General features: G+C 44.0%; 2 protein-coding genes across 4 annotated transcripts in view; both read left to right on the top strand.

Moving 5' to 3' along the window:
• Positions 1–432: 432 nt before the first annotated feature.
• On the top strand, positions 433–12600 carry coq8b (coenzyme Q8B). 2 transcript variants are annotated; one of them, XM_068585435.1, is made up of 16 exons: positions 433–514; positions 1076–1257; positions 1357–1513; positions 1828–2033; positions 3029–3095; positions 4020–4094; positions 4396–4515; positions 4604–4689; positions 5418–5558; positions 5730–5811; positions 6937–7030; positions 7728–7869; positions 8368–8475; positions 8563–8628; positions 8772–8858; positions 9646–12600. In XM_068585435.1, coding segments are annotated over exons 1-16 (1926 nt in total). In that variant the 5' UTR covers positions 433–513; the 3' UTR covers positions 9958–12600. The 2 variants fall into 2 exon arrangements, with proteins under 2 accessions (XP_068441536.1, XP_068441537.1); XM_068585436.1 differs by having other exon boundaries at positions 1360–1513.
• Positions 12601–13357: 757 nt separating this feature from the next.
• The window catches only part of numbl (NUMB like endocytic adaptor protein), a 54445-nt gene continuing 42927 nt past the window's right edge, over positions 13358–24875 (top strand). The window contains exons 1-2 of one of the 2 annotated variants that reach the window (XM_068585199.1): positions 13358–13597; positions 13668–13731. The gene's annotated coding sequence lies outside the window, so the exon portion shown is untranslated. Of the gene's footprint in view, positions 13732–24875 lie in introns of both variants that reach the window. The other variant, XM_068585200.1, reaches the window with a different exon arrangement.

The raw sequence follows: 24875 nt of genomic DNA on the forward strand, positions 1-24875 counted from the left end.
AGAGAGGCTTGCTTTCAAATAATACACAAGTTTAAACCTACAAGACTTTTCTTAAATGAACGTGGGTATGATTTAATTATATATTGTATTTTTTTGCATGGTACTGAAACTGTAATAATTTGTGCCTTATATATCCATAGTTTTTCATTTGTATGTTTTATTTGTTGAATTGTTTTAGGTGTTTATTTCTGTGTGCGTCTATTTTAATAATAAAATAAATCCCTGAATTTTCATTTGACGTTGTTCAATTTAAAGCCCGCCTTCTGTTGCCTGCAATTGGCCGAGCACTGACACCACGTGTAACATTCTGCACTGCCATTGGTTGAAATAATACACTTCTCCTTCATTTCACATCCGGGTTCGGCCTACTTGTTAAAACTCGGCTCGTGGTTGGTCCGCCGTCAAGTCAGTCAAACCTTTACTTCCGGGTGGTAAATCGTTGCAAAAACAGTTCCGAGGGCGGTGGAGTAGGACAGTCACCAAGGAAAACCTGGATAACGCAGCTGCAGGAAAAGTGAGTCACTTAATTTGAAAGCATCAAATTGTTTCATTCAACGCATTCAATGTATAACTATCACATATGTATTATTATTTGTTTAATGCGGAATAATAAGCCCTACGTACAAATGTCAGCAGCTACTAGAAGCGAGCTAATTAGCAAGTTAACGCAGCTGGAAATATGTATTTGCTCTCCTAACTTTTTTTTTAATATATCGACCATTGTATTTTACAAGACCGCAGGCCACCTGGTGCACCGTAATGTAGGTCACGTGCTCGTGCCACATTGACATGTCTTGACACATGTGTAGCCAATCACAACCAAGGTTAAACCGCACAGCAGCGAGGAATGTATCACGTTTACCCCAATTGTCTTCACACTCATGAAAATACTTCTTTTTTTTACACATAGTTTCTTATGTGGGTGTAAGAGTGTGGTGGGTGTGTAGTACTCAATGTTCTTTTTTGTTTTTATTTAATGTCACTCTGAACCTGTTACACAACTTGACTGCCTCCTCTGTCTCTACCTTCGTCCCGCCCCCCTCCTCCCCCTCTTCCTCCCCCTCTTTTTATAAAGTGGTGCTTTCAGAAGTCCTCCAGGTGCTGCGCGGGGCAGGTAAAGTGGGGTCTGCCCTGGTTTGCACTCAGGGAGAACATCTCAAATTTATGGCCAGCAACTCCACCATGGGAGCGGGGGTCAAAGTTGCCCAGGATGTGGTGGAGGGGCTGATGAGCAACTTTGGTGGCGCCAGCAATGCGGTAAGGATCCCTGCATGGAGCGTGAATGCATCACTCAAAATGTAGTTGAGTACGAATGACTAGGTTAGTAATTATTTTTGGATGAATTACTGATCCCAGCAGTCGACGGAGGAGGATGTGTTTCCGGACGCGGAGGGTTGGGAGAATGTGGACCCGGATGAAGCAGCCAAATGGGCCATGAGGTCAGAGTTCCCCTCCAGCGACGCTCCGGAGCAAAGCCAGGCAGAAGCTGAAGCTGCAGCAGAGACGCCTGCAGGTATGTGACCTGTGCAGGAGGAGACGTACACGTTAGTATGAGGCACTAAAACTGTAATTAGTGGGTTAGGGTTTTCTTTCAAGTGTTGCAAGTATTGTAAAGGTTGTTTTTTGAGGTCTTACAACAATAAATGCATCCAGAAGTGTGAAATATGCTCATATTAACATCATCAAAAGCATCTTCTTGTAAAATAAAGTGAATAATGGATATATGATAGCATCACTTGGTGATAAAACATTTTGATAGTATTATAACATACAAGCAACTCAAAGAGTCACATTGTGGTTCATTCACGGTTCCTCTTCCCACCGTAGGGGTTCCCCCTTCGCCGGGTGTCGGTCCTGCGGGGAACGGCTGGCCGGGACAGAGCCCTCGCTTCCTCCACACGAGCCCCGGCTTCCAGCGGTTCTTCTACCAGACCCGGTCTGTCCACGACACGGTGGTGGCGAGGCTCAGCCCCGAGGACATCAAGAAAGCCAGGGAGGCCAAGCAGGCCCTGGCCAAACCTGTCAGACAGAAGGTTGGTTTAAGAACGCCAACCGCAGACTACGTCTGACTTTTTTAAAACACCAGCTGTTGCAGAGTATGGTCTCTGGAGCTTTTCATGTCTGAAACGATATGATTGTGGGATCGTTTGTGGGATATTCTTAAGAAACAGGCCAGTGTCTAAAGAGAGGGATCATGTATTGAGGAGATGGTCATTATGAGCTTTAAGTTGTACTTTTGATCTTGTCATGTGAGTGATTGTTCAGATGACTGGGGTAGAAGCAATATGCAGAATAAAGGGCTCAGAAAATGAAGCTTAAAGTGGAGCAGTTATTATAGATTTGATACAAATACACATTCCTCATCTTTTATTGCCATTTCCACATCACTATATATTATTTTTTAAGATTCAATATATTCTTATTGTCATATGCACAGATAACAGAGATATTCCATTCAATGAAAAGCTTATTTAGCTGAGTGCACAGAATTACAATAAATTTGAGGTAAAAAAACACTTGGTATTAAGAATTTAAAAAAAAAAACATTGCTATAAATACTAATAGTATAAGAACATATAAGCCACAAAAAAGAGAAACCATCTTTCATCTGATAATTGTAGTAAATTGTAAAAACATGGACGAGAGACAAGATTATTATTATTATATTTAACTACAACTGCAATCGCGTGCCTGACTTGTGTTGCTCTTAAAGTTGTGTTATGTTGGGGATGGCCTTTCATAAAATATTCAGTGTTGTAAGTAAACTACAATTATCAGAACAAGACAAACAAACAAAAGACAACGGATAATCTGAAAGTTCATTTAGCGACTTTAATAAAAACTTCTGCGACCAGGAGAACGGGGATGATGTGCAGGATGTTCATCTTTGTGATGCAATCTAAGAATTTTTCCCTTTGTTTCTCTTTTTGCATTAAAGTTTTTAGCTCTGAGTTATTCAACAACAATCAAGAGGATTAAAATGCAGTTATTCCTTTTTTAGAAATGATCTGGTGTGTTTTTCTCTCAGCTGAGTGACCGGGCCAGAGAGAGGAAAGTTCCCGCCACAAGGATCAGCAGGATGGTTAATTTTGGGGGTGAGAACGATGCATTTTTGTGTTAGTTTTACAGTTGTTGCACAGATTATATTTGGTCAGATTTGCTGTTTTAATTATTTGTTTGACTTCAAAGAGAACGTTTAGCTTATAAAAAACACAAGCTTACAGAGCGATAACGCACAGTGTAGCTTTAAATAAAACCGTATTTTCAGACTAATCTACTCAACAATGTTTGATTGTTAACACAACAACGCTGATGGCACAATATGAATATCATACGGTGAAGGACAAAGCTCGCAGCTCTTTAGGGTTTTCACACCTGATTTTTAATTTAAACCGATGGAAAAAAAAAAGATCTCTGCACTTAAGAGACTTCTCCCATAAACGTTTATTTGATGCAGAGACACGTCTACAAATACCTTGAAGGACAGGCCACCTGGTTCATATAGTCTCCTTTAGACACAGTACATGATATGAATACGTTGTGTACTTATACACAGCTGTGCTCACTATCATGATCACACTGAGGTATGTAGTGAACATATTCTCTGTGACTGCATGAATACCATAATGCAAAGGGAGATGGAAGAATTCAATTAATAAAAAATAGATTTGTAACTTAAATATCACCAGACTTTCAGCGTCGGGTTTAACCCTTCGTGAACATTCGGATGTCATCCAGATGTGCGTGCTTCTTGTGAATAATACTGATGCTCTGTAAAGAGGATACTTTGAGATTGAAATATATGTATATTTTTTACTTGGAAGTAGTTTTTTAAAGTGTCTGAACTTTTTAGATCAAAAATGTTTTGCAGTAGATCTTAGACAGGAAATTTGATTTCACTCTTCAAGTAGCAGCAGTTTGCAGCTTTGTGTCAAGTCAGCACTTTCCTCAAGCAAATGGCGAGCGGCCCTAAGTAAAAAAAAACAAACTCCCTCGTTGTCTTCGTCTCCGTGCTGCAGGACTGGCAGTCGGACTCGGGATCGGCGCCATCGCGGAAGTGGCGAAACAGTCGTTTTCAGGCAAACCGAAAAAAGGTAAAGCTATCCCTCCTCCTCCTGTGTGCCGTCCTTTCCTCCTGTCCTGTAAGAAAGAAGCTTCTAGTCCGGCGCTCGCTCTGCAGACTCAGCAGACGGACGCACAGCTGGTCGGCCCCGGAGAAGTTTCTCACGTGTCGGCGCCTGCCAGGCGACAGGCCATAAACCGAAGCCCTCAACACGAACTTGACGACGTGCTTTCTCCCCGTTGGCTGGAGTTTAATTATTGACGCGGTAGCACTAGTTAGCGTCCTAACATGTGCTTCACGTCCCTGCTAATAATCCAGTGTCTGTGTTGTAGATGACGGTGCTTTGTATAACTCGCCTCTCCTGTCGGAGGCCAACGCCGAGAGAATAGTCAACACGCTGTGTAAGGTCCGCGGGGCCGCGCTCAAGATCGGACAGATGTTCAGCATACAAGGTAACGGCAAGATGGTAACCGGATAGTGCTAGTAGAGACTTTGTATATTTATTTTTTGTCTTGATGGTTTTCTCAATTCCTCCTTCAGACAACTCCTTCATCAACCCCCAGCTGCAGAGGATCTTCGAGCGAGTCCGTCAGAGCGCAGACTTCATGCCGGCCTGGCAGATGAACGTAAGCACGGACGATTCCCCGACACTTACACTTGTTTTTCAGACGCGACTGTCCCACATAGTTCACTGATGAAAGACCAGTTAACATGTCTGGTGGATAGACAAGTTGTTTTTAGATGCTTTGGAAATGGGAAGTCTTAAAAAGCTGAATATTTTGCACCCAAATCAAATAGTTTTGCGGGATATTCAACCTTTTTGTTTCATTGAAATGCATTTAATGCTCGAGTCCTTTTCATACAGGGCTTGTATGAAGGCTCTAATGTATGTGCATGAGAAAAGAGTTCACAGCTAATTACACTTCCTTCTCTGTATTGTGGAGCTCCACCTCTGTTAACATATTGTTAAACATATTGTTAAATTTAAAAGGAGCTTATCTAAACATCTGCCCACAAAAGGCAGATGTTTGTGACTCGTGAACGGACTCTTAAGTCATTCAGCAAACATGATTTAACGTAACTCTGTATTCATTTTAACTGAATTTGCAATGTACAACTGTTCCCAGGTGACGCTTCTCTGCCTTAACAATCATGTTAACACCTTTTGCTTCCTGCTGATTTATTAAATCTGAGTTCTACGCAGTCAAACACGACACAGAGTTGTGCACAAAAGCTCGCCAGTAAGACGAAGAAGTCCCTTTTATTTTCTTGTCGGACGACAAACACGATCAGTGTTTGCTAACCAGCCGTATAATTCTGTGGAAAAACCGGTTCTTCTTCTTCTTTTGTGTAGAAAGTCCTGGAGGAGGACCTGGGGCCCGGCTGGCGGGAGAATCTCTCGTCCTTTGAAGACAAACCGTTTGCCGCAGCGTCCATCGGCCAGGTGCATCGCGGGGTGTTGAAAGACGGAAGAGAGATCGCCATGAAGATCCAGGTATTCACACACACCCACACACACTCTGTTTCTGTCTCTAATAATATTGATACTCAGCTTGATTGTCCATGTGTGTTTGCACATACATGGAAGTTGACTCGCTAATAATAACAACCCTATCAATCTTTATCTGCATTGATTTTCCTCTGTCGTTCACATATTCCTCCCCAGTACCCCGGAGTGGCGGATAGCATCCACAGCGACATAAACAACCTGATGTCGGTCCTGAGAATGAGCTCGGCCCTGCCAGAAGGTAAATGACTTCATGTTACAGTCGCTGGTGAAACGGCATGAAGGAAAACGGCTTAAAACGCCGACTGTGTGCCGCCAACGTACATGAAGGTCCTGTTCAGTTGCATGATGATGCGTTCAGGCTCTGCTCAGTGAAAACGAGTACCGGGCGAAAGGTACATTAAAACCTCGTCATGATGTGTTCAAATGTAATCTTGTAAAATGCAGTTTTGGTGAGAAACCTGAATAAATCCAGTTGTTTGAAGGAGCAACATGAACAGACGGGTTAGAGCGGGAATTATGAGCCGTTTCTAACACTTCTAATCATTTGAACTGTGAGTTTATGGATATTACCGCTATAGATGACTACAACAAAGTAAAAAGATAATCTTTAGACTTCAGAGCGGTTGAAAGGATGAAAAAGGGTGAAAAAGAGATAAGAGGACGTTTGCCCTCCTTTGATTGCCCCATCATTAAAGGATGAAGTATAGAAGCCACTGATTTGTGTTTTATCCATTTGTTTGATTTGATTTTTAAACGCATTACGAGACAAAGATGAGTTTCATTTATTTTTCTGTTGCTGTTATGAAATAAAAGGAAGTTTTGAGGTGACACTACGAGAGACCGCGTGTTAATTTACCGACCGCTCCCACAGCAGGTGACTCGTGATTGTCCTCCCACGCTGTTTCATTCCAGCATTGTCGCTATTCCACCTGTGACCACCGGGTGGTGCTGTTGCTGCACGTCAACTCGGTGACACAGTTGTAACTGAGTGGCGAGGAGGACGTGTGCGGCTGTTACTCGTTTCCTTAAGTTTATTCCTGTGCGTCGGTCAAATACATGAAGATATTTCTCATAACTAATGATTACACGTTCCATAGTTATCCAATGTTACATGTCATTTAGGTGACGCTTTTATCCAAAGCGACTCACAATAAGTGCATTCAACCGTGAGGACGAACTCGGAACAACAAGAATCTGGAAAGTCAAACTACAAAATGCGATCAGTAGGAGACATTAAAGTGCTACTAATATAACGTACACACCACCACAGACACCACGACAGCCGTCGATTGTGTTCAAAGACGACCGAGGTCGGCGTGTTTTCATTTCTTCGCTGAGTTTTGCGCCGTGTGTTCTTCCTCAGGTCTGTTTGCCGACAGCAGCCTGGAGGTCCTCCAGAGGGAGCTGGCGTGGGAGTGCGACTATAAGCGTGAGGCCGAGTGTGCCAAGAAGTTCAGGTAGGTTTATGGGGTTTATTAAGCCATAAAACCTCCCCCACCGAACCCTCAGCAGCGAGGCAGTTGCACTCCATTGAACTGCACCGACTAGAAAGCACATAAAATTAGCTATAAAGAGTCAGAGCGGTTGCTCTATAATTAGAAAGACTGTTCATATAAAGGTTTGCTCCCGCCTCAAAACTGTACTTATAGACTGTAAGAGGCTCTGTGGATTTTATTAAAACATCCCTCTAATTCTCTAAATGGAGATTCAAAGCTTTTACTTCTTCTTTTTCATGTATATATTCTTTTGAGAGGTAGTACTATTACAACTAACTACATTATTGACACGTATTAATATTGTTTTAGCATATTTAGTTTTCTCTTTTGCAAAGAACAACCTTATTTATGTCACAATGTTTAGTTTTTAAAGGGTTTTCACATATATGTTGTCTTCAGAGGAACAATGGGTTGCATTTAGAAAGATGTATTGGCAGAAATGGAATATAATATTAGAATAATTTTTTTTTTTTTATCCCAGTATAGGAATCGTTACGTTTTTGTGGCTTTAAAATGAGCCTTTTCTATCCACATCGTCTGCTATTGACGTTCTCCTGCTCGCTTGGCACACGGGAGAAGTTTCAGTTGGCTGCAATATGCGACCTCACCACTAGATGTCGCCAAATCCTCTGTGTGTATTTGTGTATTTTTTTTTCAGGTCCATGCTGGAGGGAAACGATTACTTCCAAGTCCCCAAGGTGATCGATGAGCTGTCGGGCAGCAGGGTGCTCGCCATGGATCTGATACAAGGAGTCCCGCTGGACCGCTGTGTCGACCTGGACCAGGACACCAGGAACCGGGTACGGGGGGGGGTTGAGTCAGCCGGCATCCCATGGTGCACTGCAGGAGGAGTCTCTGGATATAATGTTCTTTTTTTAATGGAGAAATGATCAAATATTCTCATATTGGGTGGTGATGCAAACCAGGATTTATGAACCACTTTCAAGTGATAAAAGTGCCTGAATCTATTTATCCACATCTACTTATGGAAAGTGAAAGGAAAGGTCATAGGATTCTGCAGAAAGCCCACACCAGCTGGCTGGAAACATGGACACCATCACGGTCCGGACATCTAGTTGTGCGTCCCAATTAGAGCTGAAACCCTGCCGACAAGTAGAAGGAGCTGATTAAAGCGCCCCGTTCCTCCTCGCCGGCTTTTGCTCGCTCGCACTAGATGTGTTGTGTTTCCTGCATTATGCACTTATAGTCTGCAGCGTACTGCACTGCACCAGAGCTACAGCGTGTTTTTTAAAAATGATACCGATGGAAAAGCCGTGACCGCAAACCCTCGTCTCCAGATCTGTTTCAGAATCCTCCAGCTGTGTCTCAGGGAGGTGTTTGAGTTCAGGTTCATGCAGACCGACCCAAACTGGGCCAACTTCTTCTACAACGCAGACACCGACCAGGTGCGTGGCAATAAAGTCATTTAAAAATAACTTTACCTCGTGCTAAACGTGCCGCAGACGCGTGACCCCGCCATCTTTCACCCGCAGGTTGTTCTGTTGGACTTCGGCGCGTGCAGAGGCTACCCGGAGTCCTTCACAGACGACTACATCGAGGTATGACCACGGTGAAGCGCACAACATGAGTCACGCAACATTTATTTTTCAATGCAACCCCGCTGGAGTCAGAATTTGAGGGAGAATAAACACCCTACTGCCTTTAAATAAACATGACTACCACATCTGTATCGTGTGTGTAGGTGGTGCACGCCGCCTCCGTGGGGGATCGAGCCACCGTTCTCTCCAAATCAAAGGATCTGAAATTCCTGACGGGCTTCGAGACCAAGGTGAGGTATTCTGGTCTGCTGTGCTCATTTATTTTTGATGCGCTTTATCCTCCTCGCTCTTCTCCGATTTTATTTTTGTCTGCTGTTTCTTCCTCGGTCTCCCTCCCTGAGCGTGAAGCGGTTAACTGCCGTTATAGTGCAGCAGCCTCTTTTTTTTGTGTATCTTTGCTAAAGAGGTTGTGTTTTCATCCCTGGATTCACTTTTTAAATCTGAAGAATTTTGTGTCTGAGAGATCGCTGCAGCTATTTTTTGTAATTTTCTTTTATTATGTTTTTTACGTTGGCCAAACTGTGCACTTTATGCCCTCCAAGTGTCATCAAGTGTGATGTTTCTTGGTGTTTTCCTTTAGTATGATGAAGCACTAGACCATGTACATCAACATTATGTGAATATCTTATGAGACTAGATATTGCATCGTAATATAGATGAAGTGTCGTCTTTTACTGGTTTTAAAGGCTGCGTTACTGTAAAGTGATGCAATATTCTGAATGTAACAGACCCACTTCATCATGCTACCCATATTAATGTGTATATATCAAAAATATCATTCTGTAAGTATGTTGTGAAAATCAAAGCTTAAATTTGCTGCAATATCGAGGCACAAAAATGTGCAGAAAACTACTTTTTAACACAATTTATTTTAAGTTGAAGGTATGAAATATGTACATATATTGTGTATGTGTTGCATATTTAGGCTCTAACATCTCACATTCACAACAGCAGCTTAAAGTGTCTACTTTGCAGCTGCTCATTATTAATATTCTCCTTCTCCTCGCTCCCCGCCAGGCCTTCCAGGACGCCCACGTGGAGGCGGTGATGATCCTCGGCGAGGCCTTCGCGTCCCCGGAGCCCTTTGACTTCGGCACCCAGAGCACCACGCAGCGCGTGCAGGGCTTCCTGCCCGTCATGCTGCGGCACCGCCTCACGCCGCCGCCCGAGGAGTCGTACTCGCTCCACCGCAAGATGGCCGGCTCCTTCCTCATCTGCTCCAAGCTGAAGGCCCGCATATCGTGCCATGACATGTTCCTGGACGTGTACAACGCCTACGAGCAGCGCCGCCGGCAGCAGGGGGAGGAGAAGCAGGCGGCCGGCGCTTAGACGCTCGGGGACAAAACGTCGCTACCTCAATTTATCGGGACCTTTTTTTTTCTTCTTTTTTTTTTTTAAAGAGTGGTTTTGCAGAAAAGACGAAGTGGATCCGACTACGACTTCATTGATATGTGCCGACGTGAAGAGAGCCAAGTCCCTGACATCAGTGTGACATCAGTGTGACATCATCAGTGTGACATCATCAGGATGAAGACCAGACACTGACTCATCGCCCGACTTCTGTACCTCTGACGGGGAATGTGATATTTAGAAAAGACGCTGACTGATGGCCAAACTGGTTATATTACTGATTTGAATCAGTCTATGGATTATTTTATTCATTTGGCGAGCTTGTGTGTGTGTGTGTGTGTGTGTTTTTGATTTTTATGGCCCAACGGTTACATCTTTCTGTCGCAGTAATCATGCAACGCAATGCTGCTGTAAATGTTCAGACGGCTGTTTGCAGTTTTTAAATTTTTTTTTTCTTTCCTTCCCATATTTAAAATGCATTAATACTCACTTTCACAGCGAGATTCGTATTGTTACAAGAGACAAAGTATATATTCTGTCTCGAGGACACATTGCCGAGGTGTCGCTCCTTCTCTCGAAGACTTCATGTGCGTTTTTAATCCTGAATGTGAAGTAGTCTCATAGAACGCCGGTGAGTAAAACGGCCTTGCCTTTTATAAAGAAAACTCGGCATAAATCTCCATATTGTGACTGAAACCTTCTGTAACTTGCAAGGCAGTGTGCTTCTTTTCTTTTTTTATAAAAATAAAAAAACCTATCACAATTTGAGCTTTCCTGGCAGGTGTGAACGAAGAGGCCGTAAGCCAAGGACTTCCTTCCCTCCTATTGATCTTTCCCTTCCGGTCTTTAGACCCCTTTTTTGGAAATATTGACACGTTCTGACCTCGTTCTCCACTCTACGCCGCTCTCGTATTGACCGTCGGGCAAGTTTGGCTCTCAAAGTGTGTGATGTGAGCTAACGGCGGCGTCGCCGGGTCTATTTTCTTCGTCGGCGCCGTCTTATTTGGTCCTCGTGGTCGAGCTGCTTCCCGAAATGTTGTTGTTCGCGCCACAGGAGCCGAGATGTGAGGCTTCACACTGACATCGTAAAAAAAAACCTGACGAAGAAAGATGGAGCCCTTTTTTTTATTTTATTTTTAGCTAGCTCTATTAGCGCTTCATGTTAGCGGCCCTCTGTCGAGCTTATGGCATCCAGCGAGGCCGCCTCTCACCCTTCATTTGTCTGAGTTTTAGGGAGGAATCGGCCATATTTAGTAACTGCAGCACATGTAGAGAGGTGAAGAGGAGGGGCGAGGAAGAGGAGCATTCTTCTCTTGCAGTTTCACGCAACGGAAAGTTTGAGCCTTTTCTCTGCGTGTGAGAAGCAGCTGGCTTTGGTTTGTTGGAGGATTTTTTTAGTTTTTTTTTTGTTCTGGCCCCGGTCTCTTCCAGTGAAGCTGGACCAGCAGCGGGTCATTAGTGAGGTTGAAACGTAGTGCGTGTCAGCAGACATCGTGAGGGATTGTTTGTGTTTACATTGTGTTTAACTCTGACGGATAATGATTGTGTGAACATTAAGGAACAGCCGGCACCCAGTTGGCTTTAACTGGTTTGTGTTATTCAGGCCGACCAAGCGTTCCCTTTATTTTGTTTGCTTGTTTTTCCATTTTTATGACTTTTTTTTTAAAGCAGATTTTTGTATCTATATAGTATTTATCAGGAGTGGAGCTACCTACTTAAACTAGGGGGTTTTTTTGGAGGGGAAATCAGCTTTATAGCAACCAAAATGTACATTTTCTGAGTATTTCAAAGGCAGATTCCAGTATATCAGACTCCATATCATCATGATAATGACTCATTTGTGGCCGCTGGACACAAACACAACCTGCTTCAGGGCGGAGTTGACTCTCAGTGTAGGTACGCTGGAGTTATCCACATCGCACTCGAATAAGTCTCATACTGGACCGTGATTGGCTCGGACCAGCTGTGATGTCACTGAATCCTACAGCGACACGTTGAACCGAGATCTCGTGAAGCGCTCGGAGAAGGCGGACAGATGTGGAAACGGCTTCTTAGTGTCAACTCTTTACAGTAAAGCTCAAACCTCAAAGATATGTCGCAAAAAGACTCTTTTTAAATGGGGTGGGACTTTAAATTTGACTTGTTTAAGGCCAACCCCAAAAAAATAAATGTATAATTGATTCAGCATTTGCTCAAAGGATTTTTTTTATTCCTGACGGCGTGCAGATGGCTTTGACATGAACTCTGTAATCTGATTTACTTTGGTCTTCATGTGGGGAAATAAAGGCGACAGCGACTATAATTGAAACTCTAATAAAATATAAGCTATTCAAACGCTCCATTACATATATCTTTTTCAAAAATGACTATATTCATACGAGTAAAGTGAGATCACTGTCTTCCTTCAACAGAGTAAACATGTCCCTGCTCCCTGTGATGACATGAAGTACATGTACTCCAGTACTTGTACTCAAGTACTGCGCTTAAGTACAAGTGTTTCAGCATTGTGCTTAACTACAGCATTACTTTATACTTCTTTCACATGTCACAACTCTTCTCTATTAATATACACTTGACAAGGAATGTGGCCAGGTGATTGATGCAGAACAATGAACCAAAATATATGAAATATGACTTTTTTCTATGAAATATGAACAAAAAGAGTGTTATTAAAGTGTAATGACATACTTAACATACTCTTTTTGATCATATTTCATTATAGATTTTCATATTTTGTTGAAATTCAAAGTTTTATCTAAATAAATATTGATTTTTAGTTGAAAATGATTTATTGCAAGATCATAAAATACAGTTTATGTTATTAAAGTGTCAGTGTGTCAAGTTCATTTCTGATTAACACACACACACACAAACAACTAATGTGAACTATTTTATGACATAAACATGTTCTTCCATCTTTAAAAGCTGAACATATAACACTTTGAAAGGAGCCATGTTGCATATGTCGATACTTTAAATGTAAATCAGGACTTGTATTTGTATCCGAGTACTTTTAGACCGTGATATTTGTACTTCTACACAAGTGAAAGATCAGATAACTGGAGGGACTCGTCGTCGCAGTGAGTCTGAAAAGCCGCGCGGTGGCGCAGTGGAGCAACTTGGTAAAAAAAAAAAAAAAAACCACACACAGGAGCCCTACTTTTTTTTTCTTCCCTTGTGAAAAAAAAAAACATCAATGGGAAAGAGTAGATTTGCATGTCCGGCCGCCTGTGCCAATGGGCGCAGTGGGACGGCTGGTGAGCGGGTGGAGCCGCAGGAAGCGGCGCAGCGACACCAGTCACCGCGCAGAGACGACGACACACACACCGCTGCTGCCGCCGCGCGCATTGTGTTTTTATATTCAACTGCGCGGCTGTGAGTGTGTGTGTGTGTATATATAAATATATATATATGAGTGTGTGTGTGTGAGTGTGTGAGTGTGTATGTGTGTATGTGTGTATGTGTGTATGTGTGTATGTGTGTGTGTGTGTGTGTGTGTGTATGTGTGTGTGCACCAGCCAGGTTGATTCTCGGCTCCACATCGCCTTCACACATCGCTTTCCACCGCGCGGATGAAGAGAGGATTGTGTGAATTTACCAGCTTGTTCTCGTCCAGCCTGTAATATATATATATATATTTATATATTTACACACGTATATATACATCTCTATATATATATATATTCCAGTCCGGGGTCCTGGATTTACCCAGAGGAGGAGCGCGAGGGAGCCGATCATCCGTCGTTGTCTTGGGTGAGTTCACTTGATTCCCTCCGTCCAAACCTGGCAACCTGCGGTTTTTACTGACACTTTTAACGGGCTTTAATCTGGAGGAACCCGCCGGTGTCTCTACTGTAAATGAGTCAATCTGAGTCGCTGTGTGATGACATTGTAAGAAATAATAATAATAATAATAATAATAAATACAAATCCTCCTGTTTGCGTGAGTTAACGGGCTCGTTTTGTAAAAAAAAAAAAAAAAAAAGAGCAACTGCAGCGCTCGTGGACACGGATCTCGCCAGTGGGCCCGGATGCGTGAAATGAATGAAATGTGGCAGCTCCAGCCTTTGATACTCGGGAAGGAGGAACAAGTATTGTAGCAGGACACAACAAAAACTACCGGCACACACAGAACATGATTTTAAGAATATTCCGGAATAATCCCCCAAAAAGCCATTTAGATAAAAACGTGTTTAATGCAACTTTCTAGGGCTATTATGATTTATATCGCCTCTGTTACGACGCTATATGTTACCGATTATTGTAAAGAGGTTACGTCATTATTGGCGTGGGAATGAGACGATTGTTTGGTCATTATTGGTCCGTGGGTTTTGCGGTGTATGTTGTTGTTTTTTTGTGTGTTTCTTTTAAATCCAGGACAGCATGGCCACCGAAACACGCGCCCTGCGTTTGAATATGCATAATTATACCTGCAGGATCTCTCTCTCTCTCTGTTGCATCATTGCTGGGTGCTTCATCGTGTCTTGGTTGGGTTTTGATTGCATCATTTAAAAAAACTTCTTCAGGGCTTATTCTTTGTGGGGCTCAACGTGATAACACCGACGGGAGGTTCAAAGAGCATGAGGGCAAAAAAAAAAGCGAGACTATGGCTGTAATACACACACACACACACACACACACACACACACACACACACACACACACACACACACACACACACACACACACACACTTGGCACATGCCTTGGTCTATAGGTCCAGTAAATGCATGCGGCTCTATTGTCTGCAGCGCTCCATCTGTTCCATGACATGGCATTCCTCAGACAGACAGTCATGCAGTTAGGGGGTGGTCGACCTGACCTGCTGCCTTATAAAAGAGAGAGAGAGAGAGAGAGAGAGAGAGAGAGAGAGAGAGAGAGAGAGAGAGAGAGAGAGAGAGAGAGAGAGAGAGTCACATGGGGTGTATTAAGAGAGTAAGTGCAGTGCTTAGGGTGTCTCAGCCCTACAAGCCCTCTGGACCACCTGCATAGCCTGGTCCCGGGTCAGGCTGCTGAGCGGCCTGCTTTTGGATCAGGATTCAGGGTTTTGTTGATGCCTGAGGTTCGGTTTGGTCTCGAGCGTGAGCTACATTGGGGGCGAGGTTTTGTCTAGAGCCGGAACGAGAGGAAAGCCAGACTTGTTCTGCACCTGTGGCTCGATTTGGGCTAAAAGCTGTGGCCCGATGGCTGTTGAAGTTGTCCTGGCACGTGAGCTCCGTCAGGCTGCAGGCTGGGGCTGGATGGGGTAGATTTGGTCTGGAGACTTGGGCTTGATTTAGTCTAAAGCTAAGTTGAGAGGAGGGTTAAGTTTGGTCTGTAAATGGTGATAAATGAAGACTAAGTTTGGTCCACAAATAGGACTAGATGAAGACTAAGTTTGGTCTGTAAATGGTGCTAGATGAAGACTAACGTTGGTCCCGGCAAAGGCAAGAGGAAGGCTACTTTTGCTCCATAATGGGGGGAAAGCTAAGCTTGGTCTGGAAATGAGGCTGGAGACCGGTTAAGTTTGGTCCAGAACCTGAGCGAGAGGCGCGCTTGGTTTATAGTCCAGAGTGTCTCTAGAGAAAGACTTGGACTCGAGCCGGGGATCGAAAAAGAGAGGCGGCAAACCAAGAGGCTGCTGGATGTAGATGTGCTCTGATGGAGCTAATCACTGTTGCAACTCAGTCGTCACAACTGGAACATAATTACACCACCCCCATCCAAGCAGCAGTACACACACACACACACACACACACACACACACACACACACACACACACACACTCAAATGCACACACACTCTCCATTTCCCCTCAGACCATTTGCCCTCTTCCACTGCTCTGATTGCTGCATGAGGACTTAGCTCTCTTTTGTTACACGCACACACACACACACACACACACACACACACACACAAGGGGGAGGGGCTGGTGCAGCTGAGACCACAATACAGCGGGGGTTCAAAGGTCATCCAGCCGGCCAATCAGGGGGCGGGCTGGCAGCGGAGGAGGGCGTCGCCCCCCTTTGTGCCGGTCAGGGTGGGTCTGCTAAACAAGCGGCTCCACTTCCAGCCCCGGCCCGGCGGCTACTGCCGGCAGCCACATTGTGCTTCCTCAGAGCCAGTCACTGCGACCTCCGGACACGTTAATAGACTGCGGGTCAGCGGCTCGTCCGGTCCAGAGGAAGAGGAAAAGTCTCGATTTATGATTTACGTAGAGAGAGAGAGAGAGAGAGAGAGAGTCCAAGCTCATAAAGCTACGACCCACAAACTGTAAGATACGTTTGCGATGACCACGATGTCGCACGTTGGGACGATGATGAGTGTTTTAGAGGATGGACAGCGGTCCACTGCTGTGCAATGTGCACGGTGGCGTCAATGAGTCAAACCAAACGCTGCGACTGAAAAACCCTTAAATTGACTACAGAGTTCTATTTCTGGCGGTGGGCTTAATCAGAGGAATCAAATTGGGTAATGAAATTTAAAGTGAAGACGGTGACTAGAGTAGAAGGAGGAGGAAGGAGGCCAAGAGGAAGATTGAAGCTGGAAAAGATGGAGATGAAGAGAGGAAGAGAGAGTATTGAGGATATAAAAGGGACCAAGGGAGGGCGAGAAGTGGGAATCTGCCAATGGGCACACTGGGAACCATTTGATGGTGGTGGGAACGCCTCCCCACATTGGTCGTGATCCTGTCTGCACAGAACCCTCCGAAAAAAAAAATCCATGTCATCCTCACTTTCTCTCCATCTCTCTCGCATATTTCCAACTCTGCTGTCTGACGCCTAAGTGCCTCCAGTATGTGCTGAGTGGAGTTATCTGATTTTTGCAGGCTAGTTAAATGCAACCTCTCTCTACTCCACACACACACGTACACACACACACACACACACACACACACACACATACAGTTCCATTACTGCACACACTAATGGCATGCCCGTGGTGCAAAGACTCGGGCCCATTGTTGCGTCTATATGTCTGTTTGTGGGCATTTGATGCTCCCTTCATGTGTTGATCCGGATTGATAAACGATCGGAGCGCTTGATTGCCCGTCAAGTGGACGCTCGTGTGTGAGGGCAGCGGTTTGTGTTTTTCCCTGGCGATCAGCAGTTTATTTTTGTGCTCCAGTGACGTTTTTTTTTCTTTTCTCTGCAGATAACAGGGAAAAGTGGAAATGGGTCTTTTTTTCTTTTTTTTTCCTCGGCGGCTGCAACTCCGAAGCGGAGCGCTCATCGCAACTAATAACTGTCACTTTGAGTTGCGTAGGGGTTTCATTTCTTGTCTCATTGGTGTCCTGATTTATTCGTTGGTGATGACCTATTTCAGCCTGTTTAGCTGTTGACGCTCGGATGCAGGCGGCTCGAAGAGGAACGTGTGTGCAGAAGACACACGATGCGGGAAAAAAAGCAGAAAATCGAGCCTTTGAACACACCACGTCCCTCCATCGGGGTCTGATGTGATCTGTCCTCTTCCCGTGCTTTTAACAACTGCTTTGTTTGCTGCTTGTCGACAGTTTTGAGAAGTACAGTATATTGATAATACATCGATATCGTGATATGAGACGATATCGATGTTATCGCGATACGTCTGTAAGTGTTCTTGTTTTCCTGGTCTGTTTTGTTGTTTGGATTATACCAAAAAACACTTTGTGTAAATATTTGATGAAGGCACCAACAGCATCGTCTACACATCGAGGTATTTGGTCAACAATTATGAGATATTGGACTTGTCCAACCCTAGTTTTCACATGGTTTGTCCCATATTACACCTCGCACCTCCAGTGAACGTCCAATACAGAATGCATTTCACACCACGCCTCCTTCTGCAGTGTGAACACAAGTGTGCAAGATTTCTACACAAAAAAAAGCCTCGACTGCCTTCAGGAGGCTGAACACAGTCTCAGCGGGAGATTCATGGAAAGATGACAGAATTACTGAAATGGTGACTGGTCTCTGTCCTCCGTTACTTCACACTTCCTTTTGAGGAGAGGAAGGAGCACATGGACTGCATTGTAGGTCCGGAAAGCAATAGCTCAGTTTGTAAAATAGGATCATTAGCTTTTTTTTTTTCTTCTGCTGGCAGTTATGATAAGATCTCTCTCGTGTCTGGAGGCTAAATAGCTTAGCTTAGCTTAAAGATGGAGGAAGCGGAGGGAAAAAGTAGTGTGTGGACCATGAGGGGTATAAATCCTCCAATTAGTTAAGGAAATGAATTAGTAATGCTTTCCCCTCCCTTAACAACCTTCATTAAAGTGCATTTGAGCGAAGGCACTGAGCCCCCGTCTCCTGTGATGGAAGAATAACGGGGCCAAGTTAGATCGAGCTGCGTTCAGCAGAACGGAGTATATACATGCTTTCAACCTTCCCTGGATTAAAAGGCAGCATGATTGCATAATCAGGAGTCTCCATTTGATGTATACATGGAGGTAAACGAGCCCAGATGGCCCGTCTGCCCTGTTATTGGTCCATGGAACGTCGGCATTGTTAGTTTCTCATCTTGTGTTATTTACGGTATACCCACTGCCCACGTACAACGACTTTCCTCTGAACTCAGCCTGCACAGTGTGTATTCGTGCGTGTGTGTGTGTGTGTGTGTGTACACTGTGCAGCCGAGCTTTGCTCTCACAGCGTGAAGAAAAAACACTATTTAATACGCGGCCGACTTCACCCGCTGCACTTTTCCAGAGTAACGTTGAGGGAGAGAGAGAGATTGTTAGCGACAGACAGAACCCAAGTTAAATCTTCCAGAGCACAGAGGGGCCTATTGAGTGTGCTATGTGAAGAGTAAAGGGGGAGAGAGAGAGAGAGAAAAAGGTGGGGGTGACACCACTTAAAGTGCTTTTTTACGGTTGATGGCGTGCATCTGTGCGGTGGAGCTCCACAGTCCTGTCTGGAGCAGTCAGAGACCCAGAGACCCAGTGAAGGATGGAGGACAGCTGATAGCCGTATTCTGCTGATGGAGGACGTATATAGGAATCAAGCTCTGTGTGCGTGTGTGTGCGCATGTGTGTGTGTGTGAGAGACAGTAAGACAGAGAGCGAGGGGGCAAGTTTCAGCTTCAGTTAGGAAAAAGCAGCGCACGTTACCTGCAGCTGAAAAAAAAAGAATGAGTCATCGGAGGAATCGGTCTGCACTTCTGTTTGTGTGCACGTGCACACGTGTCTGTGTCTTTTTTTTTGGGACTAGACTGAATAATTGCCGAATCAGCTGATATTAGCTCACTACAAATACAAATATAGCAACATCCCCTGAGACTTTGTGCAACACCTTCAACTTGCACATTCTGCATTCATAGAATCCAAATAACAATTCTCTCTCCACATATAAGTGACTTCTGTATATAAAGAAATGACTACCAGCCAGCATGTTTTGACACCTGCATCGATTGGACAGTCTAGTGCTTTTGTTTGATACCATGAGGTATCTACTACCTAAGTTCGCTGTCCTTATTCTTAATTGTGTGGGCGCGAATACTTTGTTCAGCTGTTGTTCAAGAGCTATAAATCTTGGCGAGAGGATAAAGTTACAAACTGTCTGAGCGTCAGCGGGTAATAACAAGGATTAAAGGAACATGGAGCTCTGGCTGTGCTATTGCAGCAGTGTGCTGTCACAGTTTAATAAATGCATCGACTTTGCAGTGATTTCTTTCACCGACCTCTGGTCACTACAGTAAATTGTGGTCTTTCATTTTTTTTCTTCGTGACCGTCAAACAAAGGGGGTTCAGCTCGGGAACCTAATGGGATCATGTAGTTTGTGTCTTTAGTGGAGAGCACAGACGACGCGAAGAAATCCATTTTGGAAGGGTCATCTTACAAAAAAAAACAACTAAATCATATCACGGGAGCACACTGAGCAAATACAACTATATTACTTCAGTCTCTGCTCTTTGTCCCAAGACATTCATGGAAGTACAGTTGATATACTTTTGGAGAATTGATTCGCCTGGTAAAATATATCACTTACTCCGAAGGGTGAAAAAAACAGGAATCCATCATTTTCTGGTTCAAAGACTCCTACAGGTGTTTTTTGGGGGTGAAGTTCACTGTAAATCAAGGCTGTAAAAGAACGACTGGATGGGAGGGTAAAAAAAAACACCTCCTGGAAGCAGCGCGTGTTATTTTCTGTACGGACCAGCTCGGGGCTTTCCTCCCCATTATAGCACACTCGAAGAGCTCTAATGTGCCAGCGACGCTCTGGGTTTATAAAACATTCGGTGCTATGACTCATGGTTGCTATGACTCTGACAGCAAGCAGCTGATTTGGAGCATCTGACTCCATATGATTGTAAACCCCCCTACACCCCCGCCCCTCTCGCTGCCTCTTTCCATCAATATGTTGTGCATCCTGATATTTCTCTCCACAGCTCTATTTGTGTTCACTTTTTCTGTGTCAGAATTGCAGGTTTCGCCATCTGTCTGATCTTTCACTCGTTCATTTCACTGCTCCTCCAGTCCCTCGCTTCAGTTCTGCAGCACTCGAACAACCTTGAATATATATATATATATATATATATATATATATATATATATATATATATATATATATATATATATATATATATATACCCTGTATAGATTTTCTCATCACACCGTCGCTCGTCTCTGCTCCTCCTCTCCTCTTTTCTCCTGCTCTCCTCCCAGTCCCATCTCTCTTTGCCTTGTCTTTCTTCGGTGGCCAGCTGCACGCCAGATGTGGCCCACTCTTCTCCCAGCTGTTGGCATCGTGGTCATGAGGAAGAGCGGACTGAGATGGATATGATCCGTCCATGGAGAAACCAGGCGCTGCTTTCTCCGTAGTACTCGTGAGAAAGAAATATATCAGAGTAGCAGGAAGAAGTCAGGAAATATAAAACAAAAACACAAAAAAAACATGAATGGCAGACGAAAGGCAGTGTGCAGTAATATTCTGCTGTGCTGTATGATACTTAAATAAATGATTAACCATTATAATACTTGAAAGAAGCCAATCAAAATTGTTGTAGTGAGTACCACAGACGGGCTGTAATTCACCAGAGAAACATTATAGTGATGCCCCAGGAGATAAAAATGCCATTAAGTAGTGAAAGGTCACTGTTGAGTACCACAGCCAGGCTTTACTGGAAGTCCCTGACATTAGAGGCTTGCATTCATTACAAACCACATGTGCAGAGAGAAATATGCAACAAACCAGCGTGAGGATATGAAAAATATTTTCAGTAAAATCAACACTTTGATGAGGAGTGAGTGGAGTGAAAGCACTTCACCCAAATGTCACCTCTCAATAACTCAAAATGTTCAGAGAAACGTTGCACCCCACACAGCCTGTGTTCCTCCCTTGCTGTCAAGCGATAGTTTAACATTTTTGAGAACTTGTTTACTCGCTTATTTTTGGCAAGAGTTGGATGAGAAGATTGATAGCACGCTCATGTTTGTCCTCTAAATATGGGGCTGAAGCTAGCAGTCGCTAAGCTTAGCTGGTAGCAGGTGAAAGAAGTTAGCTTGACTATGTGGAGAGATTATACAATAATATACCTACCAGCATCTCTGAAGCTCACTAATGAACACATTGCAGTTTGTTTGTTTTATCTTTACAAGACTCAAAGTGTAAAGCTGTTGACAGACAACGGGCTAACGATAGCTGTTTCCCTCATCTAAGCTAACGGTCTATTCCTTTTGAGTAGTTTTTTAGATGAAAGTGTTACATCAAGTACTTGGCAATTCTTACACAAGTTATACTATGTAGTTAGTGTACTATGTACATTTAATTAGGTTGAGTAGCTTCTAACTGTGTGTTACAAGCTACGTTAGCTAAGTTACCCTTTCACTTCCATTGAACTTCGAAGTCCTGCTGATATTGGGTCGGTTTACATAAAATGTGGAATAAACTGGCACATATTTTTCTTTGACAATCATTTCCATGAGAGAATTAAAAGAAATGTAACATATTTTAATGTCTGAGACATCTGAAAAAAAAACAAGCCATGGGGAATCCGGTTCGTCCAAACTGGTTTTTAACACGACAGCAGCTATTTGCTGGGGCAGATGGTGGAGGCTGGAGGCCAAGAGGAAAAGAGGTGAGGAGCCATTGAAGGCGCTGGAGAGATGGACAGAGCAGAGGGAGGGAAGATGGAGGAGGAAGAGGTGTCTTGTTTCGCATGCGAGCTGCACTAAAATGCCAATGTGGGAAAAAAAAAAGAGAAACAAGCCTGGAGATTGTTGATAGTGATAGCATTTAAAGGGGATTGCTCCTGTCGTGATTGCTCAGAGGCTTCGGGGAAAACGCTTTGCGAAAAGGGCAGCAGAAAGCCACATTTTGATTGATTGTAGGTCATTACACAGGAACCATATTGGACTACATACGGCTATTAGGTGGCGTCCGACCTGCAGAGCGGCTCTCTACACTTTCCCTCCGCTAATGCATTATACTCCTCCTTGTCTTCGTCCAATTTCCTTCCCGTCCTAAAAAAAAAAGTCCTCCCCATTCCCTCTCAAAACATCAATTTCTTCATCTAGTTCACACTCTCCCCCCAAAGCCCTTCGCTCTGTCTGCCTCTCCCGGTCAGGGGAAGTGGCGGTCGCTGCCCGCTGGCTCCCAGAGGAACAGACCTGCCTTTGTCCGTCTGTACTGGAGGAGGATGAGGAGCCCGTTTACCCAGCAAGCCCAGCAAGCCCAGTAGGGATTCAGGGGTTTGTCTGTGTTCGAGGCAACCACCCAGAACGCCTGTAAATCAGACAGCCACTCAAGCCAAGGCCTTGCCGGTCTGCAGAGCTAGCTAGCCAGTCGGTCAGGTATTGTGCTCGGCACTGTGGATGGGAAAACCCGGTGCAGACGCACACACAGACCGCAAAACCGCTCGTTCAAATGTTTTCCGAGCGTAACCAAAGTGTGCAATGATTTTGAGTCCTGAGGCGCTGCCTTACAAAATCTAACCACTCCTCCCCCCCCACTTACTTGGACAAATTCCAAAGTGTTAAAATATCGCAGCCAGATTTATTACCTCATGCCATAAACTGAGAGGAACCGGTGGGAACTGTCAGACGTTTTTGAATTTATTTTTCTTTCTTGACAGTTAACTTCCACAAAGTAGCTCATTGATCCTTGGTGTGTGAAGGAGAAAAACAACTTGTTCACTGGAATAGATATTAAAACACAAGGGTCATCATTTGTAGGTAATGATAAATACATATTGTATGTCCAGTATCAATCCACCAGAAGTCAGAGTCTAGTTTAAGCTACAGACGTTAACTAGATAAATATGAAGCTATAGCCAGAGGCTAGTTAGCTTAGCATAGCACAGAGACTGGAAACAGAGGGAAGCTGCTAGCTGGGCTTTGTCCTAAAATAACAAAAGAAATCCACCTAACACTTCTAAAGCTCACGATTCAACATCTTTTTCTATGTTTAGAAACTATGTGAGAGTGATAATCTGTGAACAGAGCCAAGCTAGCTGTTTCCCATCTGCTTATCGTTGTGCTCGGCAAAGCTAAGCGCCTCTCTTCATAATTAAAGCAGGATACTTTATATTATCTGTATAAAGAGGACATTTTGTTGGATTATTTCTTGGCTGAACTAGACTCCAGGCTGAATGTAAGTATATAGCTAGAATGATTAATTATGGTATCAGACCTTGAAAAGTAATACATGTATTTATCTTGTTGCTTTAAAGTGCTACTCTAAGGAAAATGTACAGTACAGTTTTAAGGTGTCGGCTCCCTTAATGCATTTATGTGTAAATGCTTCTAGATGTAGTTGTTATTGTTGTTTAAGTTGCTTTACGGACATAATAAGTCAAGAGGTCGCTTCTCCTTCTGCAGTGTGAAGGCACCAACCAATCGGCTCCATAAATAGACTCAGTGAGAGACAGAGAGAGAGTGAAAAGGGACCAAGAAGTCACTAAGCAACAATACCATCTTATTGGCAGCAGGTTCACTTGTTTACACAACCTCATAAGATCGCACTATTTTTATAAGAAAATTATCCGAACTTCTTCTACCAAGCCCTTTTGGAGACAGGGAACCAAAAAAACATCCAGCAACATCGATTTTCTACTATATTTCAAAGCTGAAACTGCCTCACATCATTACGGGCACGACACGATCCTTCGGATATCACGTTCACAGCGTTCGCCTAAGCTCTGAAATTACTCCACAAGCATGATGAAATATGGAATAAAGTGTTTTTTTTTCCTCCTTTTTCTTCCAGTTATGTTTTAATGGATGAGGCTTCAGTAAGCCGTAACAACGCGATCAATAGAAAGTACTATTTAGACTGTAGTCGTCCCACAGGCCGCGTCAGGTCTCGTCTGGGCTCAAAGAGGAATATGTGGCGATGCCAAAGCGACACGCAGCCAGCCCGGAAATTATTTGATGTAATAGGAACACTATGGTTTGATTAGTGGCGCCTCTCTCCCTTCATCTTTTGCCCTGTAGCATCACTTCGCTCTGAAGTCAGTCAACATGTCAGGGGAGGTGAGCGTGCATTCACCGTTCTCTTTAAGCCCTCCCTCCCCCGTCTCCTTGTTTTCAAAGGATGGCACAGGGGTAACAGCACGGGTTACAAGAAGAAAGGAGGATGGTGGAGACGAAAAACGCTTGTGAGGAGAATGTTCAAAACAAAAAAATAGAAAGCTGCAGTGCTGGACGACAGTCTGACTCAGACACGTCCTGCACCGGCCGGTTCACCAGATGGCTGCTTGATATGTGCAGTGGGAACAGGCCTGTTGCTGTGTGTGTGTGTGTGTGTGTGCATGCTATCCCTCCTATGTTGCTCTCCGAGCTCCACATAGGGAAAGTGTTATTGCTCTCGCTCCACATTCCTAAGAGTCACAGGAAAAATCTCAACCCCTTTTAACCCCCCTTCTCAGCTGTAGACCAGCTTTGAAGCTTTTTTTTTTTGCTCTTTCTCTTCTCTCACCCTTGCATACTCCACTCCACTCCTTC

Source organism: Clinocottus analis, unplaced genomic scaffold, assembly GCF_023055335.1.
Source record: "Clinocottus analis isolate CAN_PGR_092001 unplaced genomic scaffold, fCliAna1.0.p SCAF_2, whole genome shotgun sequence".
In the NCBI taxonomy this organism is placed as follows: domain Eukaryota; kingdom Metazoa; phylum Chordata; class Actinopteri; order Perciformes; family Cottidae; genus Clinocottus; species Clinocottus analis.